The 23,301-nt window shown below is 35.2% G+C and overlaps 1 protein-coding gene across 3 annotated transcripts in view; it reads left to right on the top strand.

The window, feature by feature from the left end:
* NELL2 (neural EGFL like 2) overlaps nucleotides 1-22,594 on the top strand; it is a 313,554-nt gene extending 290,960 nt beyond the window's left edge. For all 3 annotated transcript variants that reach the window (XM_081060876.1, XM_081060877.1, XM_081060875.1), the window contains exons 17-21: nucleotides 1,481-1,621; nucleotides 11,072-11,265; nucleotides 12,513-12,689; nucleotides 14,201-14,425; nucleotides 21,860-22,594. In XM_081060876.1, coding sequence (XP_080917002.1) covers nucleotides 1,481-1,621; nucleotides 11,072-11,265; nucleotides 12,513-12,689; nucleotides 14,201-14,425; nucleotides 21,860-21,910 — 788 coding nt within the window. In that variant the 3' untranslated portion in view covers nucleotides 21,911-22,594. The remainder of the gene's footprint in view (nucleotides 1-1,480; nucleotides 1,622-11,071; nucleotides 11,266-12,512; nucleotides 12,690-14,200; nucleotides 14,426-21,859) is intronic.
* Nucleotides 22,595-23,301: the final 707 nt, after the last annotated feature.

The raw sequence follows: 23,301 nt of genomic DNA, 5'->3' as shown, positions 1-23,301 counted from the left end.
GAGGCAAAAACATTCTAAGTTTAGAAATAATGTTATATTTTCAAGAATTTGGAATTAGACATGACTAAAATAGAAAGGAAGTAGATTCTGCTGAAGCTGGAGCCGACTATCTTGGCGGAGAGGCCTCTGAAAACTCACTGGCCTTCCCTTCCACATGAAGGATGCCATTGTGCCACATCAATGCAGCAGGAAGTATGACGCAGGTGTGGGAAGCATATAAGAAAGGGCTAGCCGACCCTCCTGAGGAGTCTTCAGTCACAGTATAGGACTGTCAAGAAGGCAGAGGGGTGCATGTGGGTATTTCGGGCAGCTACAATGGTGCAGTGCCAGCAGATCACTTAGCAGGGTCTGACTCGACCCCAGAAACCCAGAAGGTGTTTGAGAAGGAGATACTTTGTAAGGCAGCAACAGGAATTACTTTTTCCTCTGTGAGCAAAGGAAGAGACTTGGATGGTGTTGAATGTTCCCATTATGCAACAGACTGAACAGGAGAATAAAGGGCTCGCTCACAATATTTGGGAATAGTAATAAGCCACTGGAAGAAATATATGAGACTCAAAATATATAGTTCTCTTCGTTTAGACAATTTTGCAAATTTTGGTCTGTTTCTACTTTGTATGAAGGCAAACACACCTGACAGCTGTGAACTTTCCGGTGACCTTGGTTAAATCCCATAATATCCTTTTGCCTCATTTTTGTTTTATATCTGTGATATGCTATCTATATTGTGATATTTTTGTTGAGGGTTAAATGAGGTAATATTTGTGAAACCCATTAAAAATGACATAAATGGTATATATTCTCAAAAATATGAAGCATGTTGATACATGAATGCTATTGCTATGTATTAATGATCAATGATAATATTAGTAAGGTTAGGATAGGTTATGCTGATAGTACTAAAAGACCCTAAAATCTCAGTGGCTTAAAGCAAAATGGTTGATTTCTTGCTCATACTAAATGTCCATCCCAAGTAGAAAAGGAATGTATCCCACATCATTCTCACTTAGGAACTTGGGCTGATCATCAGAGCTTCTGGAAATTGCTGGTCACTGTGATAGGGGAGGGAACATGTGAATCACACACTGCACCTTTAAAGTTCTGCCTAGAAGTGACACATGTCACTCCCTAATTAGCTTCAGGAAGTCACATGGCAATCCTAGCTTGTGTCCAGGAGAGCAGGAAATACCTGGTGAATGGCACTATTATTTATCACAAATGGTTTCTTTCCATTTTCTATAGTTCGACGAGTTCTGCAATAGAGAAATCATCTAGATGTTTCTCCTGTTTCTAATCCACTACATTCTTTCTGTACTAGCTTTCGGTAACCAAATAGACGTTCTTGATCTTACGTTTTCTCAGTTTTGAGGATTTGCTGGCCCTAAAATTTCAGTAGCCATCTAGTAGGATATGTTTGTTTCTTTGAGAGAACAGCAGCAATTGTATTAACATCCCATTTTTGGTTTTCTTTGCCGAACAGACATTGATGAGTGCACTGATGGCTTTGTTCAGTGTGACAGCCGTGCTAACTGCATTAACCTGCCTGGGTGGTACCACTGTGAGTGCAGAGATGGGTACCATGACAATGGGATGTTTTCACCAAGTGGAGAATCATGTGAAGGTCAGTACAAGGAGAAGACCTTGTTGAACTTGAGGAATATACAGTAAGATGTAAATAGTAGTCATTGACCTAATGTTTAAGTTATTGGTGATTTTTGCTGTGTACTTATACAACAGTGATTGGAAGCATGTTAAAATCTAACTTTTGCTTGCTAATTATGATAAGATTGTTAGATAATTAAAATTTGTGACATTAAACCAATTCTCCGTGGATATTTGCAACTGTTGAAGGGTATTTTTAGAATGAATAACCCCATAGTATCAGATCAGTTTGTGAATGGCAGCATGCAAAAATGTGACCTAAAAAGAGCGAGAAAAAAATAGATGAGGAAAGCAGGATAGAGAGAAAAAGGGGGTAGAGGAAATACAATGATGATGTGGCCAAATATAATCGACATGATGTATGCTACTCTGGGCTATTTTTAACATATCACTTGCCTGGCAAAGTAAGAGATGATTCGTGAATGCTGAATGTTGAATCCAGAAGATATGGTCCCTGCTTGAAAGATTTCAATCTAATAGGGGTGGAAAATTCAACAAGATTATATTCAATTACCTACCATTAATTTTGAATTATTTTCATTGAATTGACAAACTGCGTTTCTATACCTTCTGAGAGGCACAATTTTTAGAAAGTAGGCAGAGTAAGTACAGGCCAGTGAGTAATTACCAGGGAAACCACCCACACTGAAAGAATTTGTCATCAGAACTTAGGCACAGGAATGGAGAACAAAACAAACCTCAAAACGTCATTATTTTCTCCATTTGCATTTTATACCTTCATAGAGTAACAGGCTGAGAGAATAATTTGGCTAAAATAGCATAGTCAATGAAAACCTTGGAAAATCTTACTTAACAGTACTTGACACCTAAATGATAAGGTATCTTTTATCCTGTGCCTCAAAAGGTTTTCACACAGAGAAAAGTTAAACAGACGGGTGATAGATGCCAAGCCTCCCAGCATGCTTTGCCAGCGGCTGCAGAGCCCTGGACCTTAAGCAGAGGGTCCATCTGGATTTTCACATAGGAATGAGAATACCATTGCCTTACCAGAGGCTAAAACTTGGCATTTGCAAATAACCATTTCTCTGTGGTCTGAGGCTTTACCTTGCACTTCTCAATGTTCCACAGTGACTACTTCATGCCCTGTGGAGAATGCCAGCAACTACAGATTACAGTTCAAGAAGCAGATCAGTGTGATTTTGCTTCCCTGATAAACTATTTTGTGTATATTCTATATATATTATGAGAAAGAAATCTTCAGCGCTACTGTCTTTGTTCAAATTATCTTTTTACTTTAAGGTATACCCATAAAGAATGATTATAAATAATTCAAATCATACAGAAATATACAGATTAAAGTTGAAAATATGTTCTCATTTCATCCCCTTTTCCCCATCCTTTCCTTTTCTCCTCTAGGGGTAACCTGTGTTTAATTTTGCTTAGTATTCCTGTACACTCTTTTCTGCACATCAGAACATGAATAGAAAAAAACATACATCTCTGCTATCTTTTACATTTGTAACTTCACTTATTATGTTTTAAATTTATGACCACAAATCTCAAGAGGGCTGTATTAGTTATCTATTGACACATAACAAATTACCCCCAAAACTTAGCAGCTAAAAACAACAAAAATTATCTGACAACAGCTTTGGCAGATGCCTGTGGTTTGAGATTTCTCATGAGGCTGCTGTCAAGTTATTGGCGGGCTATGGTCTCATTTTGAAGACTTATCTGGGGTGGGAGTGGGGGAAATGGGGATCTATTTCCAAGGTCACTCATGTAGCTTTTGGTAGGCCTTGTTTCCTTAACATGAGTCACTCCACAGGGCTGCCTCAATATATGGGAGCTGGCTTCCCCTAAAGTAAGCAATTCAAGAGAGAACAAATGCCCAGGGTGGAAGTCACAGCCTTTTTATAACTTAATCTCACATGTGACATTTCATCACTTTCCCCATATTTTGTTTGTTAGAAGTAAGTCAATAAGTCCAGCCCACATTCTGGGGGAGAGGATTACATAAGAACCTAAATATTAAATGATGAGGATCATTGAGGGCCATCTTCTAGGCTACCTACTACAAGGGCCATGAACATTGTCCAGCATTCCTATTTTATGTCCTTAATTACTTTCCCCTGTAACTCTCTGATACAACTATTTCATACCTTCTCCAGTTTCCTCAAATCTTGGATACCACTTCCTTTCTCATCATTTTTAGTTGATGGCCATCCTTCTTATTTAACTGGAAAAACAGAAGTACTTCACTTGTGCTAGACTATATTAGCTGACTCTCATTTATGTCTGTATCTGCTGCTTTCCCTCCCTCCTGTTTCATTAAAGTTTCATTTCTCCTATGAAAAAGTAAACCCTCCATTGTACCTTGCATTTCATCCCCCCTGACATGAGTTCTCTGCCCTTGTACTATGCATTTTCACTTCCATGTCACACATACTCTTTTCCTATTGCATCATTCTTTTTACCATACAGGTACCTGGAATACTACCCATCTTTCAAAAATAAAACAAAAACAAACAAAAAGTAACTTCGCTTTGCATCACCTTATTGTCCAAACATTTCCTCCATTTTCTGTTCTCTTTTAGAACAAAGCTCTTTGAATTTTCTAGACTTGGTGTCTCTGTTTTCTTGTTTCCAGTGATACTTTAGTCGCACTACTCCAGTGAATGCTTTCCTTTCAAGATTACTAACGATTGTCATCTTGCCAAACCCACTGGTTAATTACTCTCTTTACTTGACAACTGAGTCGTTAGGCCCCGTCAATCATTTTTTCCTCTCGAAACAACGTTATTCACTTGGTTTTGAGGACACCACTCTCTCCTGACTTTCTCATAAACCCTACAGGCTCCTCCTTTCACTCTCCAGGTAAGAGTAAGATTCATACCCTAACAATGGTTTACAAGGGTCTACATGATATGGGTACTTGGCTTTCTTGACATTTCTCAAATATACCAAACTGATTCCCTTCTCATCTGCTGTTCTTTTTGTCTGGAATGGTCTTTCCCCAGATCTTTACATGCTTCTTCTTTCATTTAATTCAGATTTCCTCTAATATGTCTTTCCCTGGACTCCCAATTTCAAATAGCGTCCTACCCCTGATGCTATTCACTTACTCTGCTTCACTTTTCTGCATACAAATTATAAATTACCCAAAATGATTGTATGTATTGATTTGTTTACTTCCTTATTATCTGCTATAAAACATAAGCTTCAAGAGTCATGGAATTTGTTTAGTTGTCAGTCTTCAGGGTTTACAACACTTCTTGGCACACAGTACATGATATCTTTATTTTTATAATAAAAATTATTGAGATGTATGATTTTAATCAGAAGTTATGTTAGGAACAAAACCTATGTTAAAAGCAGATATAGTATGATTTATACTAGCTATGTTAGAAATATATGCAGTGGTGATCAGGACAAAACATAATTAATGCATTCATGAGTGTTCAGACAACAACAGGAACATTAAACTAGCCATTAAAGTAATACATAATAAAGATGAAGATAGGGAAGTAAAGAATTCTGTGAGATGCTTACACAGAAAAGGCTTTAAGGAAATGCCATAAACACCGAAACAATGGGAAAATCTTATTTTTTAATAACCACAGTTCTGGAATGATGATTCTATTATCATCTTCTAATAGAATTTATAATGTTTGGCAGAAAAAAATCTACTACTCTTTCCGAAGACAATGTGTTCTGAACCCATCTATGTTATAAGAAAGAAAAGACTAAAATGCTTCTTCTAAACACCTACCAATTCACTGCAATTTCAGTGATTTGTAGAATTGTAATATTAGTATTTAGAAGAATGCGGTTTTAAGAGTATGATTATTTCTGAGCAGGTGCCATTTTTCTGTTGCTGAACAGCAACAAAAAACATTTCAGAAGGGAACAAAGCACAGTAGTGTGTTTACAGTTACTTTGAAGTATAAGATTCATACTTGCAGACATCATTAGATACTATACACTGTTTCACTATTTGGGGGCTGCGGTTGTGTAATCCACAACACACAAGTTTATAAGCCACATTCATACATAGTGTATGCTGTTTTGTACACCCACTTATCTCAGAGGTATAAGGATTTAATCCTCAGGTAATGTGCCAGAATACCATTTTCCTTATCCATATCATTATTTCTGTTGTGCCCCAAAATTTGTCTTTCTCTGAGAATAAAGCCATGACATTTTTTTTTTTTGCCACATAGTAATATTTTAGTTTCATGCATTTCACTTTATTGGTTTAATTTCTGGATTCTCTGTAAGCTTGGTGAGGTTTTTGAATTCATAAGACCAAAAAGAAATAACGTTCATAGGAGAGTATCTTTTTGGTAATATGTTCCAGCTAAATACTATAAATCCTTAACCTAAATCAAGAAAAAGGACAAAATGAAATGAATTCAATTCAACTCAACAAGTAGTTACTAATTATATGCACAGTTACCTTGAGGTACTTCTCCAGAGAAGAGATAAGAAATATATAACAAAAATTGTTATACAAGATAGAATATGGTGAGTTTCTTCATAGAGGAGAAAGGTACAGGTTGAAAATGATAAATACTTGAGAAAAAAATATAAATTCAGGGCTGTAAGCAAACAAAGAGAGAAATTATTTCCTCTTTGGGATCAAGAAAGACTTAAGTATCTAGCATTTGTTTTAGGACTTCAATATGATGCTATTATTGGCAAGTTGAGATAGGGAAAGAGAGTGCAAGCAAAGGAACTAGCTTTAAATGCCTTACTAAGAAGTGTGAATTTGAGTCTGAAGGACTATTTTTGAGAAAGGGAATAATAAAAGTATTTCTTCACCCAATTCAGATTTCGGCCCAGTTTTTTTCCTGAACTCCAGACCCATATATCCAATTACTTATTGGACAGCTCTACTTGGAAGCCCAGAGGAAAGTATAATTCTATGTACTAAACTAACTCATGTCTTTCCTCATCCGTGCCACACACTCCACTTCTCAGCAAAGTCTTGCTCTTCTTTCTCTAAATAATCATCAACCAAATGTTCCAAGCCGTCCCTCTCCCTGATCTATGGAGCCAACAAGTCCCTACACTGCTTTATATTCATTGTTTCTTTCTTGGAAGATTCTCTTTGCTATTTCTTTCTATGCATCCCCACTGCTACCATTCGATACAGGATTGTGCTTCACAGCACAGACTTGGAGCCTGACTGTCTGGGTTCCCATCTGGGCTCTATACCTTATGACTGTGTGACCTTGAGAAAGTTGAGCAACATTTCTATGCCTCAATTTCCTGAACTGGGCAATGGGGATAATAATTATACCTTCCCAGTTGTTGAGAGGATCATATGAGTCATTATATGAAAGTACTTAGAATCTGGTAATACCACCACTATAGAAGTGTTTGCTTTTATGATATGACCATCTCTTGCCTGGGCTACCAAAACAGCCTATTAATTTGTTTCCTGGCTTCAAGTTGTAATCCACTGAAATCCCTTTACCAAAATGAAACCAAAAGAATCTTTCTAAAATGGAGATCTGATTATGATTATTTTTTTTTGCAGTTCCTTAAAATGACATTGTATTGTTTTTATGATAAAGTTCTAATTTCATAACATGACCTTTACTTGGGCCCTGAGTACCTTTTTAGCTGCATATTTACCCACTCTGCTTTCCCTAGACAGTCAAGTCGTACCAACATTCTGTTCCTTCCACATATCTTGATGACTTTAAACGTTGTGCTTCAGACACACTCTTTTCTCTGACTGGACCACTCTTCACCATCTCTTTGCTTGGCTAAATCTTATTCATAGTTTAATTTCCACACCTGCAGAGTATGTATGTGAGCAGAAGAAAGATCCCCAAAAAGCTACCAAGGAAGCATGTGATAGGAAACAAGTAAAGAAAATTTATTAGCCAGAAGGAATAAATTGTGTCAAATGCTACTGCTAGATCAAGTTAGATAAGAACTGAGATTTGACCATTGGTTTTAGCAACATTATTTTTTCAGTCACTCACTAGTGAGGTTATCGATACTTTCTTTTTTTAATTAAAGTTTATTTGGGTGACAATGATTAGTAAAGTTACATACATTTCAGGTGTACAATTCTGTAATACATCATCTATATGTCAAATTGTGTGTTTACCACCCAGAGTCAGTTCTCTTTCCATCACCATATATTGGATCCCCTTTACCCTCATCTGCCACCCTCTTTCCCCCTTAACCTCTGGTAACCACTAAATTACTGTCTATGTCTATGAGTTTTTGTTTCTTTATTTGTCTTTTTCCTTTGTTGTTTTCAGTTTTATATCCCAGGTATCAGTGAAATCATATGGCTCCGACTTTTTCTATCTGACTTATTTCATTTAGTATTATAATCTCAAAATCCATCTATGTTGTTGCAAATGGCACTATTTCATCTTTTCTAATGGCAGAATAGTATTTCATTGTATATATATGCCACTCTTCTTTATCCAATCATCTATCGAAATACACTTTGGTTGTTTCCATGTCTTGGCCACCATAAATGAAGCTGCGGTGAACAGTGGAGCACATATATCTTTATGGATAAATGTTTTCAGATTTTTTGAGTAGATATCCAGGAGAGAGATTGCCAGGTCATATGGTAATTCTATTCTTAGTTTTTTGAGGAACCTCCACACTGCCTTCCATAGCGGCTGCACCAGTCTGCATTCCCTCCAACAGTGTCTGAGGGTTCCTTTTTCTCCACAGCCTCTCCAACACTTGTTATTATTTGTCTTGTTGATGATAGCCGTTCTAACTGGGGTGAGGTGATATCACATTGTGGTTTTTATTTGCATTTCTCTGATGATTAGGGATGTTGAGCATCTTTCATATGTCTGTTGGCCATCTGTATGTCCTCTTTGGAGAAATGTCTATTCAGGTCCTCTGCCCGTTTTTTAATTGGAATGTTTGGTTTTTTTGTTGTTGAGTTGTATGAGTTCCTTACATATATTTTTAAAGTTGCAATTTTTATAGTAGCTTAGTAGCTTTGTCAAAGCAAACTATATACCCTTTATGCATATTTAATTTAGGAACCTTTCTTATAATAAAACTATATGTAAAAATGAATTCCAAAATTCTATATTACCATTAAATTGAAAATAGCCTCTGCATTGGGAAACTTAGTGTAGATAAACAGGAAAGGCAAGATGAGTTAAGATTAATTCAAATCCCATTGGATAACAAAAGGTAACAGTCCATTATGATCTTTCTGCCTGCACATTTCTCCATGTATTACATGTCAACCATTATTGTAACTTTTCATTCTAGTTCTTTATTATAAGTGCACTTTATTTAAGAACATGTATTCTTTTTGTGCATGGACATCTTCTTATCTTTGTCTTCTGCAGCAAATTCAAAGACTCTCTGTACCTTTAAGGGAAAAAAATGCAGCTTTTATTATAATCAGAGCTTTTATTTTAAATGTCAGGCAAAATGAAACAATTGTAAAAATCCAGCCACTGCCGTTGATGAAATAATGTCCTTACAGTGTGTATTTAAAGGGCTATGTAGTAAGAGGTATTTGTAGAGTTTGTGGTCATAGAGACCAAATAACGTTTAATGTTTTTCCTGCTTACTATAATTTCTAGTTACAAGAATATTTAATAGGAGACAAAGATCAACTCATCAAATATACCTTATTATTCTGAATAGAACAAATACAGAGCTACTTTAAAATTGTCATTTCCAGTACCAAGAGAAAATTTCCTGTAATCTGAAAAAATATATATTAACCAATGTACCTTAAAAATATTTTTAAAGTATCCTCATACTGGCTAACAGTTCTCCTTTTGATCATCATCTATAATTATAAGGATCATTGTCCTTGGCAAATCAAGCTAATAGAGTTCATTGTAATTATAATAAAACCTTTCAGTTATTGTCTCAATTCATTGGTTTTGTTGAGATGGGAGCTATTAAAAAAAATCAAGGTAAATAGAAATATATCATGTGGCTTATTTTCAGGAATGCATACATCACAGAATATAAGTGTTTAAAAATTTAAATATAGCTAATGTATAATCTTGACTAGCCCATGTCTCCAATGTTGTTGAAATCAAACTACTTAAGGAAGATATTTACTACTCTATTTTTTTGAAAATTGAAGTAAAATAGGTGTACATTTCCCCTAGTTAAAAGCTGTGCATTCCATCTCTTCTCCAACCTACTTTTCCTGCTGAGATTTAATTCATTCTTTCTTGACCTTTACTCAGAGGAAACAGATGAAATGGGAAATAACTGCTTACTGCCCCTCATACAATATCCCTGAAATGTATTTTGGCTTGTGACCTTTAAATTACTGGGACAAATAAAATGAATCACGTCTCCTCCTATGGACCTGATCTGTGGGTCAAGATGTTTGCTTTTCATCTGTATGAAAATGCTTTAGGCTGTGATTGCCATGAATTAGGTGAGGTCGGGTGAAGAATGGGCAGTTGCCAATTGAGTCAGGCAGGAGATGAAATGATAATCTGAAATGAAAAAGTTAAGAAGTGGTGGATTCTTTGTGAGAGCCATGGTAATTGCTGATGGTACTTTTCCCTTTCATGAGTGAGGGGCAGGGTGTAAGAACAGTATGAAAATACCTGGACTGTAAGTGAAGGACACTGCATCAGAACCCTGAGAAGAGCGTACATGTGGGTGACATGGTTGTGAGAATAGGGCTTGAAACAATAAAACGCCTCAGGGTTCCCATGACGTTTTATCTCCCACTAAGAAAGGATTTTCCATAAGTACCATTTTAACATTGAGGATAATTTCCCCAATAAAATATTATTGGTGCTTTTAGAATTTCCACTGCCAAACTGTTTTTGTTTGATAAATTGAGTCCTATATTTAACTTTCAAAAAATACAAATATATTAAATTACAGTTGTATTTTTTGAAAGTTAAGAATAGGACTATATGTATATATGTGTGTGTGTGTATATATATATGTATATATATATATATATATATATATATATATATATATGTACACATATATATGTGGTCACAGGATGTGGAGTACAGCATAGGGAATAGAGTCAATGGAACTGTAATAGCTATATACAATGTCAGAGGGGTAGTAGATTGGGGGAGGGGGGTTATCTTTGAGGGGTATAAATGTCTAACTACTACATTGTTTTGTACACCTGCAACTAATAAAAAGAATAATGAGTGTTTTATATAGCCTAATGGTATTTACAGAGGTATAAAAGTTAAAAATCTGACCAAGGTTATTTGGTGTTTGATGTCAAGCATGATAATATTTTCTTGTGAAATCCCTAGATGATTAACATTGCTTTTGTCAGCAATATGTAGAAAATGCATGCCAGTAAGATGAAAATTAATTTACAGTTGACTACTACGTATATGTCAGGAGACAACTTGCCTGTTTGCAGTTGTTTGAAACTGAGTATATTCTAAGCACATTGAATTCTGCTGCTTTTTCTTGGCTGTAGATATTGATGAGTGTGGAACCGGCAGGCACAGCTGTGCCAATGATACCATTTGCTTTAACTTGGATGGTGGATATGATTGCCGATGTCCTCATGGAAAGAACTGTACAGGGGACTGCATCCATGATGGAAAAGTTAAGCACAATGGTCAGATTTGGGTGTTGGAAAATGATCGGTGCTCTGTGTGCTCATGTCAGGTTGGTACAAATAAAAAACTTCAATATTTTTTTATTGAGGTGTAATTTGCGTATATTTCAACTGTACAACTTAATGAACTTAAAAAAATGCATACATCCATTTAACCACCATCAGAATTAACATAATAAAACATTTTCATCTATCTGAAATGTTGCCCCTGTTCTTTCTTAATTAGTTCTATACCCCCAGGCCCAAGCAAACACCGTTTCCAGTCATTATAGATTAGATTTCTGTTTTCTAGAGCCTCATATAAATGGAATCATATAGTGCATGCTTTTATGTGTCTTGCCTATTTCTCTCAGCATTATGTTTTGAAGTTCATTTATATTCGTGACATATATCAGTAAACCGTTCCTTTTTATTGTTGAATAGTATTTCATTATATGGAAATACCACAATGTGTTTTATGGATTCACCTGTTGATAACATTCTGTTGCTAACAAGCTATGGTTTCCATAGTCATAATATCACATTTGAATAAATGCATAAATGAAGACAGATGGACATGCTATGGACTAGGAATGAAAAATATCTGTTTGAGCTATATTTCAATTTTAAAGAGATGTCTTATGTACCTAGTTGAGTTAAATTATTAACCTAGAGAGTTAAATTATAGTTAAATAATAATTCTATGTATCGAGGACTCAATTATTATGCAAGAGATTGACAACAGTTTGCACAAAAACATAAGGTCTAAAATATTTCAGAAACTTAATAATACTTAAGACTTGTTGACTAGAACCAAATACAAACACACATGCCCTCACACAAAACAAAATTTAGTTAGCATTCAATTTCTGTGCAATAAACAAACATATATATATATATATATATATATATATATATATATATATACATACATACATACACACACACACACACACACACACACATATAAGGACCATGTGGTAGTTATCATTATCATTTTATCGTTTTATACTGGCCATTTCTGGAAACTTTCTCTTTCCTGTGGAAAGGAAATTGGAAGTTTTGTAGCTTGCGTAATTTCTGTGTTAGCTGTAAAATGGAACTTTAATGAAAATCAATTATATTGGGTAAATGGTGTGAATTATCTCAACTTTCAAATCAGCGTCTGAGATTTTATATGCACAATATATAAATATAATATATATTATATATGTGTGTATATATGTGTATACACATACAATCACACACATATATATGATATTAGCATATTGAGAAATGGAGGCTTTAAGTAACTGCTTTATTTTCTTCTCAATTACAGAATGGATTTGTAATGTGTCGACGGATGGTCTGTGACTGTGAGAACCCCACGGTTGACCTTTTTTGCTGCCCTGAATGTGACCCAAGGCTTAGCAGTCAGTGCCTCCATCAAAATGGAGAAACCCTATACAACAGTGGTGACACCTGGGTCCAGAATTGCCAACAATGCCGCTGCTTGGTAAGTTTAGTTACACGAAGTACAGGAAGAATGTAGGCCCAGAATCTAAACAGGAAGGCAAACTGGCCCTCCCCCATCGACCAGTATGTAGCACCTGGCCAGAGTGTCGGCAGTTATGAAAAGTGAGCTTGGTTAGGGTGACAAGATGGTGGTGATAGTCGGGACCTGAGAAGTATTCTGGGGTGAAGCACCATGTTGTGTGTCTTTCAGGAGTACGTCCAGAACCAAAGAGAAAAGGCCCTCCCAGTTTCTCAGCCTCATTCAGTGTAGGCCACACTTACACTCCAGCATCTAGAACACCGAATGGTGTGTACTAAGGACTCCCTAAATACTTTCTATGAAGAGAACAATGGCACTCATTAAAAAAAAGAATCATTTTTGTTTCCAAGTAGAACTTTCATTAATCTATTTCTATCATTCGTGCTCTTAGAAAAACAAAAACAAAAACAAGCCATTTTTTTCCTTCTAAAGATTGTTACTGTTGGTGCTATTCTGGTGGGCACCCTGTTTTATACTTACATGGATATGTAATATATACTTATTAGAACGTTAGAATTGAATGTCTATATATATTTATGAAAATTCTACTGGAAACAGTAGATAAAAAAGAAAATATAGACTTGGTAAAGAAAACACCTTTTTTTTTCATGTGACTAAATTTCTTATTTCTTTCTAGTGGTGTAAATGGAAAGGAAATTTGGTCTACATGTCTTCATAGAAGAAAGTTTCTCAGAAGCTACCTTTAAAGTTCTGGCTAGTTTTGAGGATACTTTTAAGGCAGGGCTTTTTTGTTGCTTTCTTTTTATACTTTCAACCCAAAAAATCAATTGAAAGAACAAGGTCAGTTTTTGTGCCTGAAGGATGCTTTCATCTCCAAAACCATGAGATTCAGAATTATGAAGAAAATAGGAAACAGGTGGGAACTACATTTTAGAAAGATCCAGTTCACACAATTTTCCCAGGTGGAATAAAAAAGACTGATAGCAGTTCCTAATTATTTTTCCCCAAAATCCCTACACTGAGAAATATATAAATAAACAAATAAAAACTGTCAAATTCCCTTCATATATTAGTTTATTTTCTCATAAATAGACACAACTTTTTTTTATGCAGAAGGGAATAAATGTAAAGTTAGGGGGAAAATATCAAAAGAACTAAAAAAAGCCTCTCGTAGGCAAAAAGTTAAATAAAAATCTCTTCCATAGTAAATCATTCTCCTTTTTCTTTGGAAAGATGGGGGTGTGCACATTTGATTATTTGAAGAGAATGTTTTTTGCTTTCGCTTTGCTGTTGTTCTTGTTTAAATTGTTGAGAACGAAATGACAATCCAGCCTCATTATAGACCTCATCGCTCTGATTATGGCTTTGAAGGCCTGAGTATAAATGTCCATCAGATAAACTGAGTATGCAGTAAAAGTCGTGCTCCCTCCCCCGTCTCTCTCCCATCCCCTCCCCTCCCTCCATCCTGTCCTCCTTCTCTCTGGGCCCTTGCATGTCTGCTTTCCTTACAGCAAGGGGAAGTTGACTGTTGGCCCCTGACTTGCCCAGAGGTGGAGTGCGAATTCAGTGTGCTCCCCGAGAACGAGTGCTGCCCGCGCTGTGTCACTGACCCTTGCCAGGCCGACACCATCCGCAATGACATCACCAAAACTTGCCTGGATGAGATGAATGTGGTTCGCTTCACTGGCTCCTCTTGGATCAAACATGGCACCGAGTGTACTCTCTGCCAGTGCAAGGTAAAGCCCATCAAATTCAGGTCGGGAGCACCTGGCCAGCTGCACCCAGACCTCATAGATGGTCACGTGCTTGCTTAACCTGCCAATGGGAAGCATTTTATTTCCTATTTATTGTTCAAAGAGAGGTGGGAGAAGTGCTACTCAGATTTGTTAGTACTGAATGTCATGCGCATCCCCCAATGCGTGTGCAGGGAGAAGGTGGTGCACCGCCAGACACCGAATGATCACTTATTTCTATCACCAGAACAGAAGCAACCTACTTAAATTACCCTAAAATATCTAAGTGTACACCTCTTTAAAAATAAACCTACAACACCAAACTTCCTGTTTCTTCTTTCATAATAGAGGATGATATTATTTTATTATTTTATTGATTTTTATCTGGTCCTTTTATGAGGTCTGTAAGATATGTTGACAAAGTAGATACATTACATTTTCCAAAGTGAAAATCAATAAAGCAAAAATGGGCATATTTCTTGGTTTGCTGTGGTCAGTTACACTGAGTTGAAAATTTTAAGATCTGTTATTTACCATATTTTATTTTTGCAGTTGGACATAAATCATCAAGATTTTCCTTCTTATTACTGTAGAAAAATAGAGCATTGTATCTCTTCAATGAGAACAAAAATACAAATCATGTAGACAGAGTATATTGACAAAGTTGAAAGCATTCTACTTTGATGATTATTTCTACAAACATTTGATTTACAGGTCACTGTTTTTCATGGTCATAATTTTGAAATCAACACTAAAACTAAGTTAAAAAATCTGGAAGTCTTAACAACAAGAGAGCAAAGATGTCAAATTTTTCCCAGCACAACACAACTCTGTTTTTCAAAGTGAGCATTTCCATTTAAAAACAATTTTCAATAGTTAGAGCAATTTAATTCAGATTCACTCAGTGCAAATTCTTACTAGAATGGCTTGATGTAACAGGATAAAGAAATATAAAATGCTTTAAGCTTTGAGATACTATTATTTATTTCAAACCAAAATTTCTAGCTTGTTCAATCAATGCAATTTGTCAATCAAGCAGAGTTTTCTGAGTGGATAGTTAATGTTGTTTTTTGAAACTGCATTAGCAAATTTGAAAGTTATTATACTAATAAAAGTTATTATAATGTATGTGCAATGTTGTTTTAATATACATTTAGTATAAGTACATTTAACAGTTCATATCTAGACACTTCAGCATTAATGACCAACAGGGAAATACTTTCTGACATTTAATTACCAGAGTTGAGTCCCCTTACACTCTTAATCTAATTGTTTTGAGCAGTGACAACAAAAATACATATCACGTAATGGGATGAAAAGCACACCAACTATGGCTCAGACAGATACGTTCAATAAGAAAAATGCATTAAGTAATAGGCAGAAAAACATTAGAGTGTTTTCTGGGCTAAGGAGCATAATAAGCTTGTCAATCACTGCCTTATATACAACTACTAGAATTTTGTTTGATTCGTGGTAGGAATGTATTCCAGAAAGAGTATTTTGGCATTAAATTCACTTTTTGTCAGGTAAGTGCTAATTATCAGAAGTTGCTATTTGATTGTTTTCCTATCCCCTTATTAAATGTGAATTGTTATAATCTACTCAATTTTGCCAAATTTATCCCCAATACTCATTTTTATTATGTTTATATTTGTATTATTTAAAAATTAAAATTTATGCAAAACAGGCTCCAGATATTGAATTGGAGGTAAGCAGTCTTCTAATTTGGTGTTTTCAGAGCACCATTTTTACTTATCTCCCCATAGGACCCCTCTCTGGCTTATTCACTTTAGTCAATAAATACAAATTGTGTGGGGTATTGTGCTAGTACCAGGGGTATAATGATAAGCAAAAACAGTCACAATCATTCCTGGAAATTATTGCCTAACATCTTATTGTCTAGAGCTGTGCTATTCAGTATAGTGGTCAGTAGCCACATGTAGCTATTTAATTAAAATTAAATTAAATTAAAATTAAATTTCTCAGTCAACTAGGCACACTTCAGCTGCTCAGTAGCCTCACATGTGGCTAGTGACTATCCTATTAGACAGCACATACAGAGAACTTTTCTATCAACACAGAATTTTCTACTGGACAAAGCAGGACTTTAGGTAAAGAATTCAGTGTCTGGAATCAGAGTAAGCACTCAAAATACATTGGCTGTTATTGTTGATGTTGGAGTAAATAGACATTAGTGAAGTCATGAAACAAATAAAGACAACATTGCAAACTGTGATGGATGCTCGAAGGAAAGGCACACTGTAGCCAAGAGGCTGCACGACATTTGAACCAGTTACTTCCTGAAGAAATGACATTGGAGAGGATATCTGAATAATTCGGAGTTGGCTGGGTGGAATAGGGTAAAAATTTCCCTTGCCTTTTAAAGATGTATTTAAATTTAATTTGCTTAAGTTAAAAAAAATATTCCCTCCACTCAGAAGTTAAACTCTTGAGTTAAAAGTGAATTACTGAGGTTGCCTTTCCTAAATCTGAGAGGACACACTCTCATGATGGGTCAGAGTGCTATCAGACTATTATGCTTTGAGCTCTAAATAAGAGAGGGATCTATCTAGTTGAGAAATAACGAGGGAGGAGGGACTAGAGGGTCATTTTCTTTAGTAAATAAACATTGAGCAGGACACTTTGGAAACTGGAAACCGGGTGGCCACTTTTAACTCCTGGGGAGACTCTAGATGTAATATTGAAATAATTGAAGTGTAGAAAAAAAATAGTTTTATAAGGATGGAGCTACTAACTTCCTAAATGTTGCCTTCATCTATCAGAAACAGCACTTAAAGTTTTGAAAGTAGACCTCTGTACCAATATTAGAACAGATAATTAGATCTATCTATGGAAACAAATATCCATAAATGGGCAACATTATAGTGAAGACTTTAATAGATGATCAGGAGAGCTTTGCAGTTCAATGCAGGAAAAAAGGAATATTCTACAAATATTTGAATGGATGGACAGCAATGTGAGGGAAGTGATTTTATATGCTATTACGTACCAAAACAAATCCCACATGGAAAAAATATTAAATATTAAGTAGAGCCTGTTTTAAAATTTCATATAACTGTAATCACACAGTATGTACTCTTATGTCTTCTGTAATTGAACTTTTTATCATTATGTGATGTCCCTTCTTATCTCTAGCAAGACTACTAGGCTTGGAGTCAATTTTGTCTGTATTCATTTAGCCACACAGCATATTGTTTTGATCCACACACTTTCAAACTATCTATGGTTTTATACTTAAGTGCATTTTTTATAGATAATGTGTAATTAGTTCTTACCTTTTAATCCAGTGTGACAATCTCATTTTTTGATTGAAGTATTTAGTCTGTTTACATTTAATGTAATTTTTGACATTGATGGATTTAGAGCTACCGTTTTGCCATTTGTTTTCTATTTGTCCCATCTATTTATATATTCCTATTCATGCATTTCTTCCTTCTATTTGTTTATTTACATTTTTATATTATTCTATTTTAATTGTTCTTTTGGATTTTTAACTATAACTCTGTTATTATTTTAGTTGCTAGCCTAGAAATACAATATATTACTATTACTTTATTACAATATAATAAGATTTAATATTATTCTACTTCACATAAAATGTAATAACTTTGGAATAATATAATTACACCCCTTAGGCTTATAATTATTTTACACTGTAAACCCTAAAATTTCATCTTATTATTTTTGCTTTCAATAGTCAAATATCTTTTAAGGAAATTAAGGGATGAAAAAAAAATGCTATACTTTATATTTATCCACATATTTACCATTTCTGGTGCTTTCTTTTTTTTTCCAATTTATTGGGGTGACAATTGTTAGTGAAATTACATAGATTTCAGGTGTACAATTCTCTATTACATCATCTATAAATCCCATTGTGTGTTCACCACCCAGAGTCAGTTCTCCTTCCATCACCATGTATTTGATCCGCCTTACCCTCATCTCCCTCTCCCCACCCCCCTTCGATTTCTTCTTACATTTATGAGTCTCCATCTGATGTCATTTTCCTTTAGCCTGAATAATTTTCTTTAGCATTTTCCACGTTGCAGATCTACTGGTAATAAATCCTCCCAACTTACATTTATCTGAAAACGTCTTTATTTTTGAAAGATATTTTTACTAAATTCAGAATTCAGGATTGACAGATTTGTTCCCAGAAATTTAAAGGTGATACTCTATTGTTTTCTAGTCTCCATTTATTCTGGTAAGGATTCAGCTATCTATATTTTTTTTCTCTAGTCTGCAATATGTCCTTTTATCCTACGTCTCCTCTCACAATTCTCTCTCTAGCCTTGGATTTTAGAAGTTGACTATGATGCATTTAGGTGTGATTTTTTTTTTTTTTTGGTCTTAATCCTCTTTGGTGTTTTCTGAGTTTTTCAATACCTAAATGGATGTTCTTTCTCCAAATTTTTAGAAAAATCAGGCCATTGTTACTTCAGATATTTTGTCTGCCACATTTTCTCCTTTCTAGTCTCTGGGACTCCAAGTATACATATGTAATGTGGTTTAAAATATCCTGAAGGTCACTGAGGCTCTATTTTTATTTCAATATTTTTTTCGTTGTTTTAAGGATAATTTCTATTGTTTGGTCTTCAAATTTCTGACTGTTTCTTCTGTCATCTCTAATCAATTAAACCCATCCAGTGAATTTTTCACTTCAGATATTGCCCTTTTCAGTTCTAAAATTTCCACTTAATTCTATGTATAGTTTCATTTCTCTGCTGAGGTTTACCATCATTTATTTTTAAGTTAAAGTTTATTGGGGTGACAGTTGTTAATAAAGTTACATAGGTTTCAAGTATACAGTTCAGTAATACTGTGTTTCCCTGAAAATAAGACCTAGCTGGACCATCAGCTCTAATGTGTCTTTTGGAGCAAAAGTTAACGTAAGACCTGTTCTTAATATAATATAAGACCAGATATAATATAATATAATATAATATAATATAATATAATATAATATAACATAACACTGTGTTTTACATCAATTATTGCTTTAAACCCTGGTTTTAAACACTGCTACACACAATGAGCAGCACCTGAAATTTTTGCTCAGACCTTTCAACCCTTAAACTGTGACTCTGTCTATTTAAAGTCTTCTCTGCTATTCAAAACCCCGTCAGTCAAAGATTTGATGGACATTTATATGCTGACCCACTTCCTCCTATCTAGATATTTCCTCCTGAATTTCCATCTACTCCAACATCCCTAGAAGTTGTTCTGTGACATCTAGGACCTATCAGATTGTGGCTTTCTGCTTGAGTTGTACTTACCGTAAGCGGCACAGTCTAGGGAGTACCCTAAGGGGAAATGCCAAGTAAAAATGAACATCACAAGTACATTTCTCTTCTTACAAAAACTGAAACCCCTCCAGTGTCACTTTCCATTGCTTCAAATAGTTATTTTATTTTTTGTCCAGACTTTATAGTTGTCTGTGGCTGGGTTAGTCTCATATAAACAACTATGCCATTACTGAAACCAGAACCCCAATGGGATGTTTCATTAGTATCTTTAATATCTTTCGTGCATGAAGTATGTTTCCCTAATTGAGAGGCTTCCAATGATATGGTTTATACAGCATTTATCTTGTTATAGCAGAACATATTGATATGGAATAAGGAAAACATTCCTGGAAGATTTGGGGAAATATACAGTCCTTTCCTAAAAAATGCTCATTGGAACCATACTAGTGATTTCTCCCCCATAGGATTCTAGTGCTACTTTCACATACTCGGTGGCAAAAGGCTCCAGAAATTCCTTAACTCTCTGCTCAAAAGTCATACCACTTGAGGAACTGATACTCTCAGGAACTGGTACACCCCTCATTTCATTAGGCCAATGGATTGGGAAAAATCATGTAATCAGATTATGGTTAAAAAAAATAAATCTCTCCCTCTGAGCATGATGACAAAGCTTTAAAATGCCACTAGAGATCCAAAGGATGTTTGAGACTCTCTCTTGCTGTCAGAGTAAGAACACTGCTTAATAATAATTTATAAAGAAAGAGGATTAGGTTGGATATAGATTGTATTTTTCCTTATTTGGTATGCTTCAACAAAGCCTAAAGTATAAAAATCTTTTCTTTTTTTAAGTTTTATCTTATAGGAACAGACACTTTTGATTTTATTATATTAAAGTATAATACATTTTTAATGATCTAAAGTCAATTATTTGAGAAAATATTGAATAGAGGATGAATTTTAGAGTCAGACTAACCTGAATTTTTGTTCCAGATATACCATTTGTTAGCTGTACAATTTTGGATATGATATTTAAGCTTTCTAATCTTCGGTTTTTGAACCTAAGAAGTGTGACTATTTATAGTGAATCTACTGGGAATGCTGTGAGGTTGAAATTAGATAATGTATTTAGAGTGCCTGTAATGTGTCTACAGAATACGCACTTGGAAAATAGAAGGGTATTATCCTTTTACGATTGTAGTAATAATATCATCATTATTATCTGTTAGCTAGTTGAAGTAAGTGTACAAGGAATCAAAAGAATAAGATATGAAGCTTTTTACTTTTTGTAATACACTATATTATTTTTTAATTAGTTTATTGGGGTGACAATGGTTAGTAAATTTGCATAGGTTTCAAGTGTACAATTCTGTAATATATCATTTATATATCACATTGTGTGTTCACCATACGGAGTCACAAAATACTATATTATTTTGTTATAAAAACTAATGCATAGCTGGCCCTTCCCTGCCTATTTTTCCTACTTTATCTCTACACTGTTTTCTTCACCAGTTTAAAATTCTTATCCAGACCTTTTTCATTTCTTAACTACACAGAACTCATTTAACTTCAAAGCCTTACTCATACTATTCCCCGTGGTTCTGGTCTACCTTTTCATACAGCTGTCTTGAGGTCTGGCTTAAATATCACTTCTACAGAGAACTCTCCCCTCACCACCCAATCTAAGCAGCCCATCTTTTATCATTCTCATGACACCACCTAGTTTCTTTCCTTTCTAGTACTTGCCACAATTTTTTATTGCATTTTTGCTTGATATTTATTAGTTTCATACCCCCAGAAAAACTATAAGCCCTGCCCTATGAGGGTAGTAACCATGTCTGCTTTATTCATCAATATACTCGTATCTAGGACTCAATATACTCAATGCATATTTTGTGGATACATAAATAAAAGAACAAATGTGATATAAGAGAATGCCATAGGGTAAATAAAGCTAGCCTACAATTTGCCACAAATAACTGGACATAATTAGTTCTACCATATGAGAGACATGAAAAGTGATGGGGCCATTGGATCGAACTTCCAAGGATGCAGAAATAACAAACAAACCATATAGTTATGTTTGTGTGTACCAGCCAATCAGTGTGAGTATTTACTAATGGCTTAAAAATTCATACAATGTTTTTCTTCCCCCCCTTCTTTTTCCTAGAATGGCCACATCTGTTGCTCAGTGGATCCACAGTGCCTTCAGGAACTGTGACGTTAACTGTCTCACAGGAGATTTCTGTTCAAAGAATGTTCTTTCATTAAAAAGACCAAAAAAAGAAAAAAAAGATAAAAATAAAATTAAAAAGTTAAAACTTAAAGTGGATGATTTGTAGGCAGCTAAGTGCAGCTTTGTTAATAGCTGAGTGGACTTTGAATTATGACATTTTTGGAGCTTGAGAAAATCACAAAAGGAAAATTATTGGGGCAAAACTAGATCAGAATCCTGCCTCTACTGTGTCTGACATCACCGTGTAGAAGAATGGGTGTGGAATATACACCATGACGTCATGAGCCCTGGATATAAAGCCCGAACCCATCAGAGCTTTGAAAGCCTCTAGCTTCACTGGTGCAGAAAATTTTTCTCTAGATCAGAATCTTCACGAAGCAGTTAGGTTCCTCACTGCAAAAAAAAATCTAATGTAAGGCAGTGAATTAATTATATTTTCCGAAGCAAAAAAGCTAGAACGTGTTATGTACAGTATACACTCTAAAAGGAAATCTGACACAAGTTCTTGTAATGATAAAAAATATCGCACAGGCATGGTTATTTAATATTTTCTGACAGGAAAAGTCATTCCTATTTCCTTGTTTTACTGCACTTAATTATTATTTGGTTGAATTTGTTAAGTATAAGCTCGTTCTTGTGCAAAATTAAATAAATATTTCTCTTACCTTATCACATGTCCAAGTGTCTTGTTTAGTGTGTTCCTTTTTCCCACAGATGCTTTAACATACAAATTGCTTTCTAGTTCTGCTGAATAAAAAAAAAAACATCCACCACGTTATTTTCAAATTGAAAGGTGATTTTCACTAAACTATATGCTTAAGTGGGGGATGTGATGGATTCCTTCATCTGCCTCTCTAGGTCCTCTCAATCACCTTTTCTACCCTGCTCTGTATCCTGGGGGCTGACCTATATAAACCTTATTTATGAGTTCTTTTGTCCTCTGGATTCTGGCTTGGTTTGACCAGTGGAGATCACTGGCACGATATCAGAAGGAGATACAGTTTGGATATTTATTCTGCAGATTCCCTTCTGCCAGGTCACTACCATTATTAGTGTCACCTTACTGAAAGCTACCTCTCCTGACAGGTGGCCCTCTCTGTTCAGCTACCCTCTCCAGGTTCTGATAACTTCTTCTATTTGCTTTTTTTGGCTTAAGGATAGTAACAACTCTGGCTGTTTTGTGCTCGGGAGATACCTGCTCTATTTCTTGTTGGTTTCCTTATTTTCTACCATATCTTTATAAATGGCCCCTTTGTTAAATTCTCATTAATTAGCCAGCTTGAGTGTGACATCTGTTTCCTGCCAGGATTCTAACTGATCCACAACAGGCAGGGAATATGTGAGGGTTGGGAATGTGTTCAAGAATTGGTCCTTCA

This window comes from Rhinolophus hipposideros (assembly GCF_964194185.1).
Source record: "Rhinolophus hipposideros genome assembly, chromosome: 9".
Taxonomy (NCBI): domain Eukaryota; kingdom Metazoa; phylum Chordata; class Mammalia; order Chiroptera; family Rhinolophidae; genus Rhinolophus; species Rhinolophus hipposideros.
Note: the sequence above shows the minus strand (reverse complement) of the source record. Positions and strands in the feature narration are given on the sequence as shown.